General features: G+C 49.1%; 1 protein-coding gene and 1 gene segment (V, D, J or C); one reads left to right on the top strand and one right to left on the bottom strand.

Annotated features, from left to right (window-relative positions):
* Positions 1–502: 502 nt before the first annotated feature.
* Positions 503–8,544, bottom strand: LOC103669006 (putative DBH-like monooxygenase protein 2). Its single transcript, XM_008697322.2, has 13 exons — positions 8,221–8,544; positions 7,226–7,372; positions 6,556–6,717; positions 6,250–6,333; positions 5,303–5,470; positions 4,998–5,100; positions 4,644–4,810; positions 4,216–4,307; positions 3,892–3,988; positions 3,692–3,751; positions 2,460–2,590; positions 1,592–1,706; positions 503–1,282 (listed from the first exon to the last, which is right to left on the bottom strand). Exons 1-13 carry the CDS (start codon positions 8,527–8,529, stop codon positions 1,040–1,042), a joined length of 1,878 nt encoding a protein of 625 aa, XP_008695544.1. The 5' UTR covers positions 8,530–8,544; the 3' UTR covers positions 503–1,039.
* Positions 8,545–11,308: 2,764 nt separating this feature from the next.
* LOC103669007 lies at positions 11,309–13,680 on the top strand. The segment is given in 2 exon segments: positions 11,309–12,923; positions 13,187–13,680. Coding segments are annotated over 2 exon segments (549 nt in total).
* Positions 13,681–17,788: the final 4,108 nt, after the last annotated feature.

The raw sequence follows: 17,788 nt of genomic DNA, 5'->3' as shown, positions 1-17,788 counted from the left end.
ACTTTAAATCTCAAAGGACAGGGTGCTACACAGATTCTCAAGCTTAGAAAGCAGAAATCCCCCCCCCCCAGAAGCCCAGAACAGCCATTGCCAATGCACCTTTCCTTTCAACTGTGGTTGCAAATTGCAGCCTGACTGCACAAATGATGTGTGTCTATTCCCGGCTCTGTCCATGTGATCTTCTTGACATGCCTCAGAGCTAAGGACTGCTCCCTCCACCTTGGCCTTGACCCATTTTCAGAGCCCAATTCAGCCTGCCTGGCCAGTTAGGCTCTTGAACCCCTAGTGACCTGAGTGTTGAGAATGTGACACTTGGTGGGATAAATAAAGATTATCTGATAGTAGAGGCACAGGTGAGAAGAGCAAGGACTGCATACGATGTTGCCTTTTGGGCAACTGGGTCCTCAAATACCCTCTGGATGCCTTATACTGAGCCATCCAAGAGACCTCCCAGCTTCCTTTCCTGGACCAAAGGCTCAAAGGAAGAAGATGGCAACAGGAAGCAAGTAAAGTTCTATTTAATCTGATGTCTTGAGCTTTGTCCTTATAAACACAGCCTCTCTCTTTACTACAAATCATACACGTAGCTTGCTGCCTCTGCCTCACAGGGAGGGTTGGGCAAAAAATGCCATAAGAAAAGAGAACCAGGAGCCCCCTTTTAGGGTCAGCATGGGCAAGGGAGAGTTTGGAGGGCTCTTCCTCTGCATGCAAGCCCCCACTTCCCCAGCTGGCATCCCCTAGGTAAGCTGGAGCACCAGACTTCTCAGAGAGTAGTCCACCCCTGAATCCAGATTTTGTCAGAAAATATGTGGTCCCATCAGTGTTTCTAAAGCTTGAAAGTCTGAATTGCATCCCTCAGCCTGGAGAGCCTTTATGGAATAGGTACAGTCCCCAGGCCTGCAATGTTGTGGCCTGGGTCATGGGAAGGGGCACAGATGGGGGACTTCGGGGAGCCCAAGCAGAGGGGAGTTTCTGCATTTGATAATAAGGGGAAGGCTGAGCAGAGAGGAACCTGAGTATTTGAAATGAGGAGACAGTATCAGACTCCAACCTGCAGGGTAGCAAGGAGCCAAGAAAGAACCCCCTGCCCAAACAAGAGGGCAGCCAAAGGGAGGCACCTCAGGGTAGCAGTGCTAGAGCCTGAGAGGGCTACTGGTGCAGCCCTGAAGCCTGCAGGGGTTTGGTCCTGGGGCTCCACTTTGCCTCCAGAGGACTCCAAGCAGGGTCCCCGTGTAGCTGGGATGATTTCCGGAATCCAGCCTGTCGTGTTTTCCACCAATTCCTGCAGCAAAAGGCAAATGGGAGAAAATGGGTAGAGGCAGAAGCCTCCCCCACTCATTTCCTTTCTTTGGCTCTCACATGCCACTCCGCAGTCCTTGCAGCCTCACAAACTATCTGGGAGACCCCCACTACTCCACAGTCCAGAGCAGCATCAGCCCATCTTTCTACTTCCCAGCCCCTCCTTCCCTGACCCAGTGTTCCCGCCTTTGTCATTCACCTGCTTCCTCCTTTCTTTTCTGGGCTTGGCCCAACACCATCCCACCCCTGCCATCTCCAACCTTGACAGGGTGCTGTCTCCTGGGACACTCACATCAATGGTCTTTATTATCACCATCTGCTGGGCCTCCTTGCAGGCTTTCTCAGCCTTCTTAATGTTCTCTGGGGTCCACTCAACATTGTTCATGGCCATCATGCCCTCCATGGAGCTGCCATGGGCAGGGGGAACACACAATATGTTAGGGTCAACTTAAAGCTTTCACAAAATGCCTTCACATTGGTTAGTATCATTTCCACATCAGCATAAGCTGAAAGGAATGCCTCTCAACTCAATAAGACAAGCATGAATTTGGTAGAAGGAGAATTAGCAAAACTCACAGATGAGAATTTTTTAAAGTGAAAAAGAGAAACTCCTGACTCTTTAAAGAAGTGGTTCTTAATCTGGGAGCAATGAAGTCCAAGAAGTTGGATGGAGTGACTTCAGGGAACCTGTACAGGCCCTGAAATTGTATGTGGAATGGGTGTGTCCGCACAATGTGCATTTTCCTCGGAAAGGAGTTTCAGGGAATCTCAGAGACATCGAATCCCAGAGACAACTCTCACCCCTAAATAATTAAGGGTCATTACTTTAAACAGTCTGTGATTGAGTCAGGTAGCACATGAGAAAAAGGCAGACAGAGAATTTGTGCATAAGTGATCTAACTTCTGGAGGTCAGTTCTTATCCGCTTTCCTGAATGACCTCATTGATATGTGAGAAAAACCCTATTCTGTCTTATGTCAGAGCTTTGAGAGTCAGACACTGACAGCAGCAGGGGTTAGGAGGGCAGGTGCCAACTAGGCGCCCACTGAGGAATCCTGCCTCACTAGTGTAGGGGGTAGTAGGTGTCTTCCTTTTTCTCCTCCAGTCTTCCCCAAGACCCCTCCCACACACTTGAAAGTCTTATCTTCCAGGATGACTCACTCTGATACCTCCTCCCCAAGCTCCTGGGCCACGTGGATGATGTCAGGGTACCCCATGCAGCTGGAGATGTTGTTTCGGGGATAGTAGAAGAGGAAGATGAGGCACATCTCATTAATGGTGCTGGGACCACCCTGGGGAAGAAGAGAGAGACAGAGCTGGAACACAAAGTCACAAAGGCAAGCAGAGAGAGGGGAACAAGGTAGGCAGAAAATAGTGTAAGTGGTCATTCTACCAATGATGCTGTTTTCCTTTTCCCTTAACCTATAACCAGCTGAATGAATGTTCATCGGCTTCTTACCCACACTTTTCTTTCCCCTCCTCTCCTTCCAGTCGGTGGACAATCACTGATATTATTTCCAAAGAAATAATATCTGCCCTGTCCTCTACATTTCCATGGCCTCTGCTCTGGTTTGAGAAGATAAGATAGTTGAGAAGATGAGAGAAGATATTGAGTTTCCTGAAAAAGCCACTCCCTTTTGAACTTCTCCAGGATTCCTCATCTCTACATGTCTAAAGCTGGACCTATTCAAATATGTCACATGTTCAGTTCACCATAGTAGGGCCTTATGGTTTTTCCCTGTGAATTCCCTTGGGAATTATCCCCATTTGTCTCTTATAGTATGTATCTACCTCACGTAATAATAATAATACATATGGCTGTAGTTTCTTCCTCAATAGCATGCAACCCCTTTGGGATCCTAGAAGCACTGAACCACTCTTGACACACAAAAGGTGTGGGGTTCCTTGTGACCGTAACAGCAACAGCTAACTCTCATTGAGCATCTACTATAAGCCAGGCAATGATCTAGAGGTTTTACATAGGTCAATCAACTCTTACAACAATTTTATGAGGTAGTATTATTAGTTCCTGTATGAATTAGGAAACTGAGGCACAAAAAGATTGAATAACTTGTCTAAGGTTAGAAAGCTAATGATTGTGTTGACATTCAAAACCAGGCATGGAGACCAAGAGTCCATGCTCTGGGTCACTATAACATGCTGTCTGCCCATGGTCTAAGTGGGTCGTCGACAGAGAAAGGAGGGAATCCTTGTACCCATCTTATAATCGTGGGGATGTGAGAGCATGAAAAGCCCCATGTGAGTGGATAATACCGTTGGAGGGAGAAAAGGGCTTCAGCTGGAATAATCAGAGTCACTCTATAGTCAAGGTCAGGGATGGGCTCTATTCAGAGGCCATTGTGCTTGACCATGGTGGGAAGGGAGGTACTTACAAAAGTCAAGGAGTCCCGGTCCAGCGTCTGGTAGTGACATTCCACCAGCAACTCATCTCCCTATTCAGAGTGAAACATGAAGGCTCAAAGTAAGACACAGAAGGACTGGTACAGACTTAGAACTCTCTTGGCGAACAGTGATGACCTCTGATCCTGCCTCCCCACCCCGACTCCAGTCACGCCTCCCCGCAGGCTCCTACCGGTTTGATCTCTGCTCGATAAGGTAAATCTCGAGTCTCCTGCAGATTGAAGTCATAGGAATCATCTTTGCAGATTGTTCGGAGTTGTGCTCCATTTCTAGAGGGAATGAAGCAGTGTATGGGCTCATGCTGGTGGGACAGGTTGCCCATAAAACAGAAAAGCTCCTCCTTCCACAGTCTTATTCCAACCACCTCTACTCCAGGGATAGTTCTAGCTCCTCCTACTCCCAACTGAGCATAACCTTTTGCTGTAGAATAAATAGCTATCCTCAAATTTGTTCCCACATGCAGATGGGAAAGCTTCAAGACCACGTCTTCCCTTACCTGTATTGCACGGCCTGCAGAGCACGGCCAGCCAGGTGGGTGTGGAGCAGGTAGCCATATACCTGTATGTCAGGCACTGGGGCCCCATTTATCTGTGATGGGGAGGAGACACATCTGGTTTGCTAAGAACTCTCATCTTGTCCTGTTTCTTGATTTGCCTCCCTTAATATTTGACACCTTCCTCACATGACCGACAGGAGCCCCTTTCGTTCTTACTGGGCCCTACTGGACCCTCTCCTGCCCCACCCTCCAGTCCCCAGAGCCCCAACTCCTTCCTTCCCTTGCATGATCCAGGTTAGTGGTTTTCCTGGGCACCAGGGTGTAGTTATTCTCCAAGTCCCAGGCTCAGGGTGTGTGTGCTTAGGGACCAGCCCAAATCTGTGCTGGGAAACAAGGAACCTCAGGGAGGATGTGCCTCCCAGCTTCACCTCCTCAAACTTCTCTGTCTTACACAGCCCATAGGACAGGAAGGACTCCGCGCCTGGGGGTATGAAGTGGATGGGGAAAGTGAAGAAGCCCAGCTGGAGGACCCCCATGTCGTATTTGCGCAGCCGTGCGGTGTAGTATAATCTGATGCCTGAGGAGTCATACACGCCTGGTGCAGAATGGAACAACGACAGAATGCAAGAGACCTGGTCACAATGTGAGAACAAGAGGCCCAGGAAAGCTGGGACAGGGCTGTGATGAACATGAGCCAGCATGCACCCCACGGCACTTCCCAACACCTAAAGGTATCAGCAAGCTGCACCAGTTCTTCCTCCATAAGTACTCTAGATGCTCACCAGGAAGGTTGTGAAAATTGCTGTAATGAATCTCCAGTCGGATCCACTGGGGGTCTAAGGGGGTCCCAAGAGAGACACCCACATCATCTGGAAACTGGTAACTCTGTTGGATGGAGGAAGATTTGGCAGCAAGAAGGGCCAGGTGCTAGATGCAGGGACCGGGAACTGCCCGTGTTTACTGGCCCTCATCCCAGACCTCCCCTGTCTCCTGGTCTGCCATCAGTCAGTCCATCAATCCCAGTCACCTGACAACATGCACACACACACCCCCACCAGCCGCCTAGGTCCCTCATCACAGGACTCACTGTGCCCCCGACAGCCCAGCCCACGATGACCTGCGAGCAGAGGGAGAAGGCAGGGTCAGCCCCATAGCAGTCACTGATGCCCGTGGGGAGAACACTGGCATTGCCACAGGCATACACCAGGATGTGATGCACCATCGTCTCATTGTGCTCAAGCAGCTTGGGCTCAAACTGGGTGAGAGAAGGAGGCAGATCATGGTCAAGATCATCTATGTCAAGTCCTATTCCCCCCATCCCTTTTCCCCAAATAAATCTACACCCATTCCCTTCTTCTGTGTCTCTTTTTTTTCTATTTGTTCTCTGTTTTTCTTCCCCAACCCATCACTTACCCCTGCTTTGTCTGACTTCTCTCTCAGCCCCCATCCTTTTAAACTCCTCCCCTGAGTGCACAACATACTAAATCTAGCCGAGAATATCCCCAAGACTTCTGACTTTCCCTTAATAACCTCCCCAGTCCACTATATCTGAGCACATGCCTTGTTGGATTCTCCTCTAAAGGAAAAAAAATGGCTCCCACATATTTTCTGGGTTTTATAAGATCAAAATTTGAAATAACTCAACTGTGAAATCAGGTGACCACGTTGGAGTTCCCTCTAGCCAGACTTCACTGACCTGACAGCCCTGGGCCCTGTCCCCACAGCCTGAACTTCCTCCTTGGCCATGAGCACAATTCTGGGTCCAAGGTAAGGCTTATACTTTGCTCTTTGGAAACACTTACTAATCAAAATCTCTGCTGCATTGTGGGGCTCGGAGAGAACAGTGCTGGGAGTTATAGTTCTGGGCTCAAGAAAGCATGAAACTACCACCCCCACCAAATCTGACCTGGCCCAAATGTTCTCCCAGCTACTTCTCTCTGGCTTCCTTTCAGCAGTTTTCCCAACACATCCCTTCAGAGTTGACTGTGCCCACTGCCCTGCTCAACTGCCTTAGCAATGTCTGGTTCACTGTACCTTGAAGATGTGATGCTTCTTGCTAACGATGGGGAGAGGGAGGAAGGTGCAGGCATACGTGGTGTCATCCTCTGGAATGAGGAACTGGGGAGGGACACACAGAGGCTGAGCTGGGTTGGAAATGAGGCTCTTAGAGAAGCCAGGGAAGGGACAGACCAGCTTGGTGGTCCTCAGGGGACTACGGGAAGTCACAGTAACCTCCATTCAAGGAATGTACTGAGTATCAGGTGCAAGAGGAGGGTCTAGATCGAGTGGGAAGATGGGAAGGAGGTTTGGAGGTGGCTGGGTGCAGTGGAGGAGGCTTACATCGGTAATCTCCAAGTCATGGATGATGGTATCCTCAGGGACATCAAGGTCGTCAGGGTGGACTATTTGTAGCAGGAAGATGGACTTGACAAAAGTACGGTCCCGATCCAGCTTCAGAGTGTCGTCCAGGCCGTAGGTGGCCAGCACCCTTATGGTGTCGCTCTGGGGGTGTCATGGGCATTGAGGTGCTGCTGCCCGTGAGCAGCACTTTGCACACACCCACACCCAAGGACTGACACAAACCACTTGCTCACGTCTACACAGGGGAATGGAAAGAGCTTCTGACTGGGGGTCAGAACTAGTTGTGTTCTAGTTCTACCTCAGGGAACAACTTGCTGGAAATATTGAGCAAGTCACATTCTCTCTCGATGCCTGTGTCCATATCTGGGAAATGAGACTAAAGTTCAGTGAAATCAGGCAAGGTTCTTGGAGAGGGGAACCAGAGGAGGGTGAGTTGGGTGCTTAATCCATGGCAAATCACTCTGTAGAGGGCTTATGGATTTGGAGAGGGGCACGACTGGGGCAGTGCCTGGAAAGGTGGAGAGGGACAGAAGCCCTGGGAACCGTGACCGCTGCCTGAGATAAATTTACATTCTAGATCGGGGGTGACTCCACATCCCCAAAAGGAAAAGCTGCTTACAATTGAATGCTTTTCTCCTTACTGTCTTACCGTAATGTCTTGGTCGTGAGGGTCACAGGAGCGGAAGGGCCTGGAGAAGCGCATGGTGGTGTAGACAGCATCTTCCGTCAGCCCCTGCAGCTCAGCATCCTGGCTCCCGTCCTCTTCCAGGGTGTCTTCATCCACCAGGTGCTGATCCTGGGGTCCAGAGAAGGTCAAAGAGTAAGGACAAGAAACCCCAGTGGTCATGACTTTGGAGGAGCTTGTGTCCCTTTAGCAACCCCAAGGCACTAAATTTGCAGAATCCAGGTCCTTTACTTTGTAGTTTGCTCTTGGGATGGACAGTGTCTGATGGGGTTTCACCCCTTGACCTTGATTTACTGCTCCCGTCCAAAGTCCATCAATCCTAATGTTCCTGCATCTCCAGCTCTTGAAAGCTCACTTACTCTCTGAACTCTCTATGCTATTTGTCTTCTCTTGTGGCTCATAACATTGACACTTCCCCATATAAAAGCAGTTCTGATGGGTGAGATTGGGAGAGATGGGTGAGCTGCTTCTTCATCTGCAAAATGGGGTAGTAATTGTCCACCTCATAGTGCGGCTGTGAGGTTGAACATGCACAGATCTTGGAACAATGCCTGGTTGATCAAAAATACATAACAATTTTAAGCTACTATTACTATAGCTGCCATTGTGGTTATTAGAACATTTTATGTTGTCGTCCCCCTGACTGAGCTTAACGGAAATAAGGGCTGAAGACTGGCTCTTATATAGTATTGACTCTCTCCCATTGTCCTGCATTTAGCAGTGCAGGACTCTTTCAGACCAGTGGTTCCATTCCTTAGCACCTCAAGGCCATGAAGTCTGGAAGACCTAGTTTGAAACTCTCCAATGGACCGTTTCTGTAGAGAGAGGTCATCAGTTAGCTGGTGTTCTGGGCATGTGCCTGAATAAGTTTGGAAAGTGTGGATCCTTTCTGGACTCAGAGCCATGCTCAGCCCAGCAAGAGACCTTCATCCTTGGAAGGGAGTCACCCTCAGACTTACCGAGAAATAGACGTTGCCGTCAGGCAGGACTCCTCCAACAACAAGATCACTCCCCGCTCTGGTGTAGCGACTTGTGACACCCAAGCCCACCCAGCCAGTTGTCCGGACCTGCAGCTCAAAAGTGATGATCTCAGTCTCAAGGTCAAAGTCCCAGCGCAGGAAAATGACATTGGAAGGATCTAGGAACCTGGAATAACGCAGGCGAGATGTGGGGCCAAGGCGCTTGCCTTGGGAGGGGACCGCCAGGGCCATAAGTAGGAAAAGCCCAAAGAGAAGGGCACAGGTCATGGCTCCTGGGGTCTGGAGCATCTCTCCTATGGATGGCCACTCAAGAAGTATGGATTTATATGTGCCTCTACCTGTGCCAGGCACCGTGCCATGGGGGAGGGCCAGACCGGGGCTCTTCTGAGCTGATTATCCTCCAGATTCTGAGTGGTGCCGCTTACATAACTCTGGAGGTGTGAGGTGCCCAGAGGGTGCAGAGCAGACTGCTCTTGCCCCGGAGCAGGGACCTGACCTGACATTCCCAGGAGCAGATCGTTTAGACTCTTCCACCCCAACCTCATGCCAGAGTCTTCCCTGGGGGTTTGGTTTTTCCCTGCTTTCCCTTCCTTGTCTCTATTTCTCTCTCTCTCCCTTTCTGCACCCCCATCCCTGTATCCTTGGGTGTCCTTACTGAGCACTCTGCTCTCTGGCACCTGCCCCACCCCAGTTTTTATGGGCATTTTCTGTATCTGGAACTGGGGCATAGCAGGGGGTGGGGGGCGAGACTGATAACATGCAGCAGAGGAAGGAGAGAAGTTTCTGAGGGGGTGTCTGGGGAAGGCTATGATTTCCATCTCCTGGAGGAGTCTCTGCTAGTAATCCCTGGAAGGACACATAGAGGTGAAGGAACCATAATCAGCTTTCCAGATGGGCGAGTCTGGGTCAGCCTTAAGTTTCTGCACATTCCTGGGGAGCAGCGAGGAGGAGGAGGAGGGGAGGGGAAGAAGAGGGAGAAAATGGGAGATAAATGTAAACTGGCCCGTGGGCGGCTTGGTGCTCTACCCTTCCTTCCATGAATTGCCTGCCAGAGAAGTCACATTTAGTGACTCTCGCTCCACTGGAGGCTTGGCCCAGGGTCCCTACTGACAAGTGCTTTGGTATTCAAACCATAAAAGCACAGAAAGAATGTTAGAATATTAGAACACGAGAGTGGAAAGGAATTTTACCCACTTAACTTTTGGATGAGGAAAGGAAAATACCAAGAGGTAAGAAGAGTAGTGCCTGATGCCCCGCGCAGTCAGGAGCCGAGCTAACACCAGCACACAGGGGCCCTGCCCCCAGGCCACTGCTCTTTCCATTATTTCCTTAGGTTACAGACACCCGATGGGCGCCCAGCCACCCACAGTGTCTTTCCACCATAGCTTGCCCTGGTGGAGGGAATTGTCATCTGCTGACTGCTTCTTAGGGAGGGGACCCACATCTCACTCTATGCCTGGCATTTTTTTCTGTCCAGGCTCCGACATAGCTGAGCCAAAGCTGGAAATCACCTCACTGATTCCCAGGGTCTTCTCTCCATCAGACAATGAAGAGGCTCTGAGAAATTAACAAGGACATGTGCCCAGGAGGCACCCCCAGCACAGAAACTGGACCACACATCCCACAGGAATTCAGCTCAAACCATGGTGGACAGGAGCTAGAGGATCTGTTCATGCCTCATTCAGGGCATGCATACTCTTTTCATTATCTATTGAGCTCATCAAAGCTGGTAAGTACCCAGCCGATATTGTTGGCAGCTGCCGTGAGCACCTGAGTAGGAATTGGGGAAGGAAGGGGCTTACCTCGGCCCAGGATGGGAGCAGGGCCAAGACCGGAGGAGGAGACTGGGGAGGCACTGACCTTGAGGAGCAGGAATCCAGGGAGGAGATAACAGGAGTGTCAGAGACACTCCGATCCCAATCGCATTTGGGGATTAAGGCTAAGGGAGGGGGAGGCAGGGAGACAGGTCAGCCAGCCCTGTAAACCAAGATGGGGCCAGGATCCCTTATCCTGAAATCTGTCTACCTGCCAGTGGGCCCGCCTGAGGGAGGGAGCTGGGAGCCAGTGCCTGCAGCCTTGGGGGTTTCTGCTCCTGGGCTCCCTCTGGCGGCCTACTGGGCTGTTCTTTCCCTGTTCACCTTTTCCCCCAGTTCTGGTTTGCTCCCTGCTCCCAGCCCTCTTCCCTTGCATTGTCTGCTCCCCAGAGCCACTCTCTCCACAGTAAACTCAGAATGCAATGCATGTGGCTTGCTAGGTGAGGACACCTCTGTGTTGGCACGTATATATTTCTGGTGTTCAAGATGTGTGATTTGGGCAATGCTTCCCAGAGCATCCTCCCCTGCCCTCTCTGGAGTGAAGAGGTTGGGAATAGGTAAGAGAGCAAAAGCCAAAAGAGAAGCAGCACATGTTACTTAGAATGAGGGTGATGGACATTTTGTGCACAATTAGATTATGCACATTTGAAATCATCTGACATAGAAAATATTAACAAACCCACTTTATATGCAAAATTGTACATAATGAAAATGAGCGTTTTTTTTAAATCAAGAACCACAAGCTTTCAAAGTTATCAAGCCCACTGAGTTAGAAATTGTATTCTGTTGTCAGCACAGGGCACCAGTAACTGTTACTCTTTGCCAGAATCACGTGGACCATATTGTTTAAGTATTTATATGTCAGCAGATTAACAAAAATATTGACTCTAGGAGGCACAAAGCCCTAAAACGCCAGGCCACAGCTGTTCCCTGGTGTGTGGGCTCCCCCGGGTGATGGGTCTGTGTTCTCCCCTTGCTCCAGTTCCCTTCTTCCTTCATCAAGGGTCCGTGAAGGCACAGACACCTCTCCAGGAGCACAGACACCTTACCGGGAGCACAGACTTGAATACAGTGCAATCCCAGGGCTTGAAATAGTATGTGTCCCCATGGTTTTGTCTGTAAAATGCTGAGGGTGAAGAGAGGGTCTTTTTTTTTTTTTTTGAGATTTATTTATTTATTTTAAAGAAAGAGAGAGAACACAGGTGGGAGGGGCAGAGAGAGAGGGAGAGAGAATCTCAAGCAGACTCCATGCTGAGCGAGGAGCCTGAAGTGGGGCTCGATCCCAGGGCCCTGGGGTCGTAACCTGAGCCAAGACCAAGAGTCAGACAGTTAACTGACTGAGACACACAGGCACTCTGAGAGCTATTTTCCCAGATTATTGGTTTCCAAACTTTCTGAAAAACGAGGCCTATTGCCAATGTTAGAAAGTTATGAGAACTTGTGATTTTCATCTCAGCCGATGACTAAGAGAGAGATAAAGGGAGGTAAATCCTGCCATAAATTCCATCATATGTAAATTGAATTGGCAATTTACCATCGACGTGACAGATGTCAACTCACTAAGTACTCCTTCTGCGCCAAACACTATTCCAAGATTTTTTGTGTGTATGAATCTATTTACTCCTACAAAATCACTCTCATTATTATCTTCATCTTCGAGATGGATAAACTGAGTCCCAAGGTCGCAGTGCTAAGTAGTGCCAGCACTGGGCATTGTCAGGAAAAGGTAACCGAAAATCAAAGCTCCTCCCAACTCAGGAAATCTCTCCCCAGAAGTAGAAAAGAAAGACAGCAGTCTTATTATTGAATAAGCATTAAATCATGTTCATCCCAGGCATCTTGTTAAGATATTGCCAAGACAGGCAGGTCTTTTATATAAGCCATCAGACACAACTCATTGCATACACGTTCTCGAGATAAGTGATAACCAGTCCTCAGATCAGAGGCTGGAGAGGACATCCTGGAGTCACTTGCTAACTGGGGGGGTCCATCCGGGTTTACCCACAGGGCAAGTAATCTTGCCATATCTTTATGACAGGGCGTCATTTTGCAACTTGGTATGAGGCATGTGCTCTAAATCGAGGGACAGGCTCATTCTGATGTTTGTATTTCAAAGAGATGATTGCAGGTCCTGGAGAAAAACATTTCTGGGTGATTTACATATATTCCAAAGAAAGAGAGAAAACTTAAAATTACAAGTTTTCTAGAGTAAATGCTCTAAGAAAATGGGCAGGAGGTAAGTCTCTTCCCTTATTTTCAACAGTGAAAATTGAGTCTCTTATGTTTAATTCATTAGTTGCCCTTACAGAGGAGAACATGGGAATTGGAAATGAAAGCCCATTGTCTACTGCCCAGCGTGTGGCCTCTGTGTGTGTGTGTGTGTGTGTGTGTGTGTGTGTGTGTGTGGCATACAGGGGAGAGAAGCCTTTGCTCAATTTACCAGTCTGCTTGCTTACATTGAGATGTTTGAATCCCTTGCGGAGATTTGAGGTGCGGATTCAGAACCACTACTGTCTGTGTTCAGGTGTTCGGAATCCCTGGGACACAGTTGAGAGGGTGCAGGCCACGTACCTTCACTAAAGCACTCGGTGAAGGTGGAGAGTGTGTGCCTGCCTGTGTGAGGGCTGTTGGCACACAGGAAACAGGAAACCTCAGTGAGAAAATGAGATAAAATAGTGTGTTTCCCGAAAAAGCCACTCCCTTTTGAGTTTTGGGCCTAGAGTGTCAGCTACTAATTGCCACCTTATAGACCTGATCGTGTTCTCCTGGCCCTGACCCACTGCCTCGCTGGAGAAAGCCCGTGGGGCCAGGGAATGGGACTGTTGTCCATTCTGTGGGGCTGGGCACTCGTGGTTACCGTGAGTACAGGTCAGAGGCCAGGCAGCAAAAGCCCCTCCGTGGGTTGGGGAGGGAACGAGGGACCAGGAGGCACAGAAAGTTTTGCTCGCTGATCCCAGCTTTGCTGAGATCCTCCCTGGCATAGCACCCCACGGGAAAACATTGCTTCCATTCCCAGGAGCCTCCCATTGGCATTGTTCATGGGCTCTCCTCTTCGGGATTTGGCTGCAGCTGATTATTTGGGGAGTCACTGCTGCCCTCGAGACCTTTAGCCTGGCCTGACTGTATTTCAGATGCCACTGAGAGCTTGGTGGAGCAAAGGCCCAGATGGGTGCTGGTAGCTCGCGGACAGACTACAACCCTGCACTGCATCCTGCGGAATTCCCAGTACCCCTGGCTGAGCTGGTACCAACAGGACCTCCAGGGGCAACTGCAGGTGCTGGCCACGCTGCGGAGTCCTGGGGATGAGGAGGTCGTATCCCGTCCGGGAGCAGATTACCGGGTCAGGCGGGTCGACAGCACGGAGCTGAGGCTGCATGTGACCAATGTGACCCAGGGCAGAACTCTTTACTGCACCTGCAGTACAGACACAGTGAGAGAGCCCCCTTGGACGAGTGAATACAAACCATCCCGGGTTGCCAGCCACAGACCCAGCCTCCTCCTCCTCCACCCGACTCCTCTCCGCTTCCCCACATCCTCCCTTGTTGCCTCTCCTCTACAAGCAGACTCTTCCTTATGCTCTGCCTGCCCAGCACAGCGCAGGTTAATCCACCGATTTAACCCCTGATGGGCTCTGTTGCAGACCTTGCTCTGCCACTTGGGAGCTTTGGGAAAGACTTTGTCTCCTTGAATCCTGGTTTCTGTGCCTGTAAAGTAGAGACAGTAACTCTACCCAGTGCCGAGGATCAAACGGCACAATTCTCCGCAGTGTGGCTGGGTAACAAGCATATGCGTTTTATTTATTTATTTATTTATTTATTTATTTATTTATTTTAATGATTTTTTATTATATTATGTTAGTCACCATACAGTACATCCCCAGTTTCCGATGTAAAGTTCGATGATTCATTAGCATATGCATTTTAATACCAGTATCGACGACGCCCAGAGGGGTGCTGGAAAGAAACCTGGAGAAATTCTGAGAGCTCAGAAAGGAGGAAGAATGAGTATCTCAATGTGTAGCCCCTCACTCACACCCCTAGAATGAACACCCACTTTTTCAATTAGATCCCCATACTGGGTGCTCGCCACCACCTAAACATCTCACCCCCCAATCTCAGGTTGATCTTTTTAAAAGTAGGTCCTCAGAGAGAGCCTGACCTAGAAAGGACTAGGGTCTGGATCCACAGTGAGGGCTCACCAAACATTGACTAAGCAGCCATGGTTCAGAACTGGGTCTGCCACCTGAGCGAGGCCATACCTGGAGTGAGGGTGGAGCAGGGAGGCTCAGATCCCAGGCGAATGGCCCAGAAGCAGCAAGGCAGGTGCACTGCGGGAGAGAGGCCCAGATCCTGGGAGCTCTGCAGAGATGGGAGGTCCGAAGGCGGCTGTAGCGGCAGCACTCCGCTTCTAGCTAGGAGCAGCTCTAGCCCAGAGCGTGTGGACCAGAGGAGCAGGTAACTGGGGAGCAAGGTGGGCGTGAACGAGAAGACATTTCAACGCTCCGTCTCTGATGGCTGTCTGGGTGGCTGTGGCCCAAAGCTGCAGGCAAGCACGCTTTACGCAGGGCTTGTGGGGAGGGAGGAATTTTGTCCACCAGGGGGCACCATCTGCCCATAGTTCTCTGTGATCTGCTCAGGGTCTGGCATGGATCACAGGTGTGAGTCTTCCCTCACCGTCCCCCTACCCCCACTCCGGTGTTGTGGTGAACACCTGCCCAGCTCTAGAGGACTACAACAGTGATGGGAGCAGGTCTAGAGCCTGGCCAGAGTCCTGGAGACGTGGATACCTGTGTTCTCTCCTCCCTCCTGGAAGGGTACCTCTGATCCTTGGTCAGAGGCCACCTAGAGGCTGTTAAATACAGGGATGGTGGCGCAGGGAGGCCTGGACCACCTGCCCTTAAGGAAAGCTGAGGCCCTCTGCTTGCAGCTTTCCAAACAACTACAGCCAAGCACCATCTTTCTGATGGGAGCCCTTCAGCCTCTGTCCCTGGGAGCTCCGTGGCGACTTCCTAGATCCAATCAGCTCACTTGGACCATGACCGATGCCTTAATACCAGTGCCTCGACCCTTGATTCCTTGGTGACTAAACTAGCCCTCTTAGACTGGCAGATGTTAGGGGCCCAAACAATGCTTTTTGATTAGATTATGTTATTTACCCGTCGTTATTCCGATAGGAAATACCGGTCTTGTGATGTGGTCTCCTGTCTGCAGGCTGGGGTGAGGGATTTGTCCATGTCTTTGGGAAGTGTATTTAACCTCATTTTCTCATCCAGTACTTTCAAAGGCCCAATTAGGCAAGTACCACCATTTGTGGCTTTTTATTTTTGTTTTTATTTTAATAGGGAAATGGATGCTCAACACCTGGGACAACTTGCCTGATGGCACACAGCCAGCACTCAGGTCCGGGAATTCCGAGTTAGACCTGTGACTCTGAGTCAGCCTTGTTGCGTCATGAATGCATTGCCACTGTACTGAGGCAGGTGTGACACTCAGGCATCTCTGCCCCTTCCAGAAAGGCAGCGCCCGTCATGTTGCAGACGTGGTCGGAGAGCACAGGGACGTCCCCACGCGACGTGGCAGCAGGTCAGGGGAGTGTCCTGCAAAGACACTCAGTACCCCACAGACTTGTCCTAGGGTTCAATGGGTCCAGATGGGAGTAGACGGAATTATAGTAATGACATCTAATCATTTGGAGGGGAAGGTAATATATGTTATGATGGTATAAATTGGATTCTGCTCTGTCTCTCCGTAGTTTGGATTCGTTTTAAGTTCGTGGACTTCCACAGCTGGCCAGTGAATATAGTCACCTAAGGTAGCCATCTCTCTGTTCTTCTCTTAGTCATCCTCTCAGTTAATCGGTATATGCATAAAATACCCACTCCGTTTTCAGTATTTTACCAGATATGGTGTGAACTTTCAAGAAATAGGAGGCATGTTTCTTCTTTACCTCCTCCAAATTTTGCCCCTCTTCTTACCTTCCTTATTCCTTCATTTAGAAGGTCCTCGGAGAGCAGAAAGCATGAGCTCAAAGTTTCACTTGCAGCTCTGAGAGGCAGAGGAAGGAAGATGAGTGTCTTTGTTATAATTCAGATTCCTGAGCCCCGAGCAGAAACACAGTCCATATTTACGGCCCCTATGCCATCATTTAAGGGCCCCTGAGCAGGAGAGCAATTATGGGGCTAATGTGAAGTAGGGGCTTAGATACAGGTGCACTTGGGAAGAGAGAGCTGGTAATGGGTTAATAATTTTTAGAGCTTCGGATCCATGCAAGTCCTTTGAGTTTAGACACATGTCTGTCCGTAGCACCCTGGTGGGGCTTGTTAAGGATAAACTGGGATAAACTGCATGAACTGGGTTCCGTAGACAGAGAATCCCAGCATGGATTAACAGTTAGCTAAACAGAAGAGAGAAGCATAGAATACCGGAAAACTTTACGAAATAATATAATAGGATTGTGAATTTAAATTTATTTTTCTACTTTTGTGGGTTCTCCCCATTATATACAATGAGTGTTTAGGATTTCTGAAATCAGGGAAACACTTCAAAAACAAAGCAACCCTATCTGGCAATCTCCTACCTAAGTGATACTACAATGTACTTATCTTGAAGTTATAGTTTTAGACCTCTACCCAAATAAATACAATAACGTTGTAAAACTTCCTTTCTGTATATCTAAGGGCCTCTCCCATACATACTGGGAAAGGCACAGGTGCCTGAGGAAAGGGAACATATATTGGTAAATTCTATCAGAATGTTCTTTGCTCTCTGATATAACCTGATATATTTATTGATTGATTGTGTATGTGGACATGAAAATAGTTTCCATCCTAACTGAAGAAAGATAAACTCAGATGTAAAGAAATGGCGACAGATTACCAGTAATCCAGTGGCAAAGATTTAAGTGGGATTATCATACATTGAGTGCCTACTATGTGCTAAATATTCTGCTCCATGCCTTACATAAATTATCCTATTTAGAAGAGTATTATTGGTCCCATTTTAGAGATAAACTAAAATAAGATAGGTTAAATTCCTTAATGCCTGAGGACACACAGCTGGTAGTTGTGGAAGTTGGGGTTAAATACCAAATTGGATCCCAAAAGTGGGCTCTTTCATCTGTGCTAAGCCCAAGATCATCCTTTTGGGGATCTAGAAATGAGCTAAACTCATCCTGGAGGGGCAGATGGTGAAAATCAGAGTGGGGGGATAACAAACACTGGGGAGAGTCAGCTAAGCTGACAGGATCCAGATAGCAAAGCATATTGAAGTGAAGGTGGAAGGGAAGTCAGGCAGGTGGCCAGCAGAGGGGCACAGGCCAGGAAAACCAGCTCTAGGGCAGGCAGTCAGCAGCAGGCCTCCTATGGGTTTCCAGAAACATTTGGGAAGGGTCAGCCCAAGGCTTATAGGAGCTGGGGAATCAGACAAGCTTGTCAAGACAAAGACAGCATTAATGGAACTGGGATAAAAGGGGGGGAGGGGAAGTGGCTTCATTGCAGGAACAGAACAGAAGCCCTGTTACTAAAATTGGGCTATTTGAGTAGAAAAGTATAACAGCAAGTTTGGTTTGGTGACAAGGTAAACTTCTTTTCACCAAGGATAGCATTGGACCCATGTCTTGGGCTGCTATTGTAGATGGGGCTCTAGAGATTATAGGTGTGTCAACTAAGCGGCTTAAGGTAGGAGTTTGGGGCTACAGAGAGCCAGGCAAAAGCAAGTTTGGATGCGTGTTTTATA

The sequence above is a fragment of the Ursus maritimus genome, unplaced genomic scaffold, assembly GCF_017311325.1.
Source record: "Ursus maritimus isolate PB19 unplaced genomic scaffold, ASM1731132v1 scaffold_3, whole genome shotgun sequence".
NCBI classification, from domain to species: domain Eukaryota; kingdom Metazoa; phylum Chordata; class Mammalia; order Carnivora; family Ursidae; genus Ursus; species Ursus maritimus.
Note: the sequence above shows the minus strand (reverse complement) of the source record. Positions and strands in the feature narration are given on the sequence as shown.

Coding starts and splice junctions, on each gene's coding strand:
- LOC103669006 (XM_008697322.2), bottom strand. CDS start 8,529: ATGCTCCAGACCCCAGGAGCCATGACCTGTGCCCTTCTCTTTGGGCTT. Junction 5,471..6,249: donor AGAAGCATCACATCTTCAAG/GTACAGTGAACC, acceptor TCTCTCACCCAG/TTTGAGCCCAAGCTGCTTGA. Junction 1,707..2,459: donor CTTGGGGAGGAGGTATCAGA/GTGAGTCATCCT, acceptor TGCCCATGGCAG/CTCCATGGAGGGCATGATGG.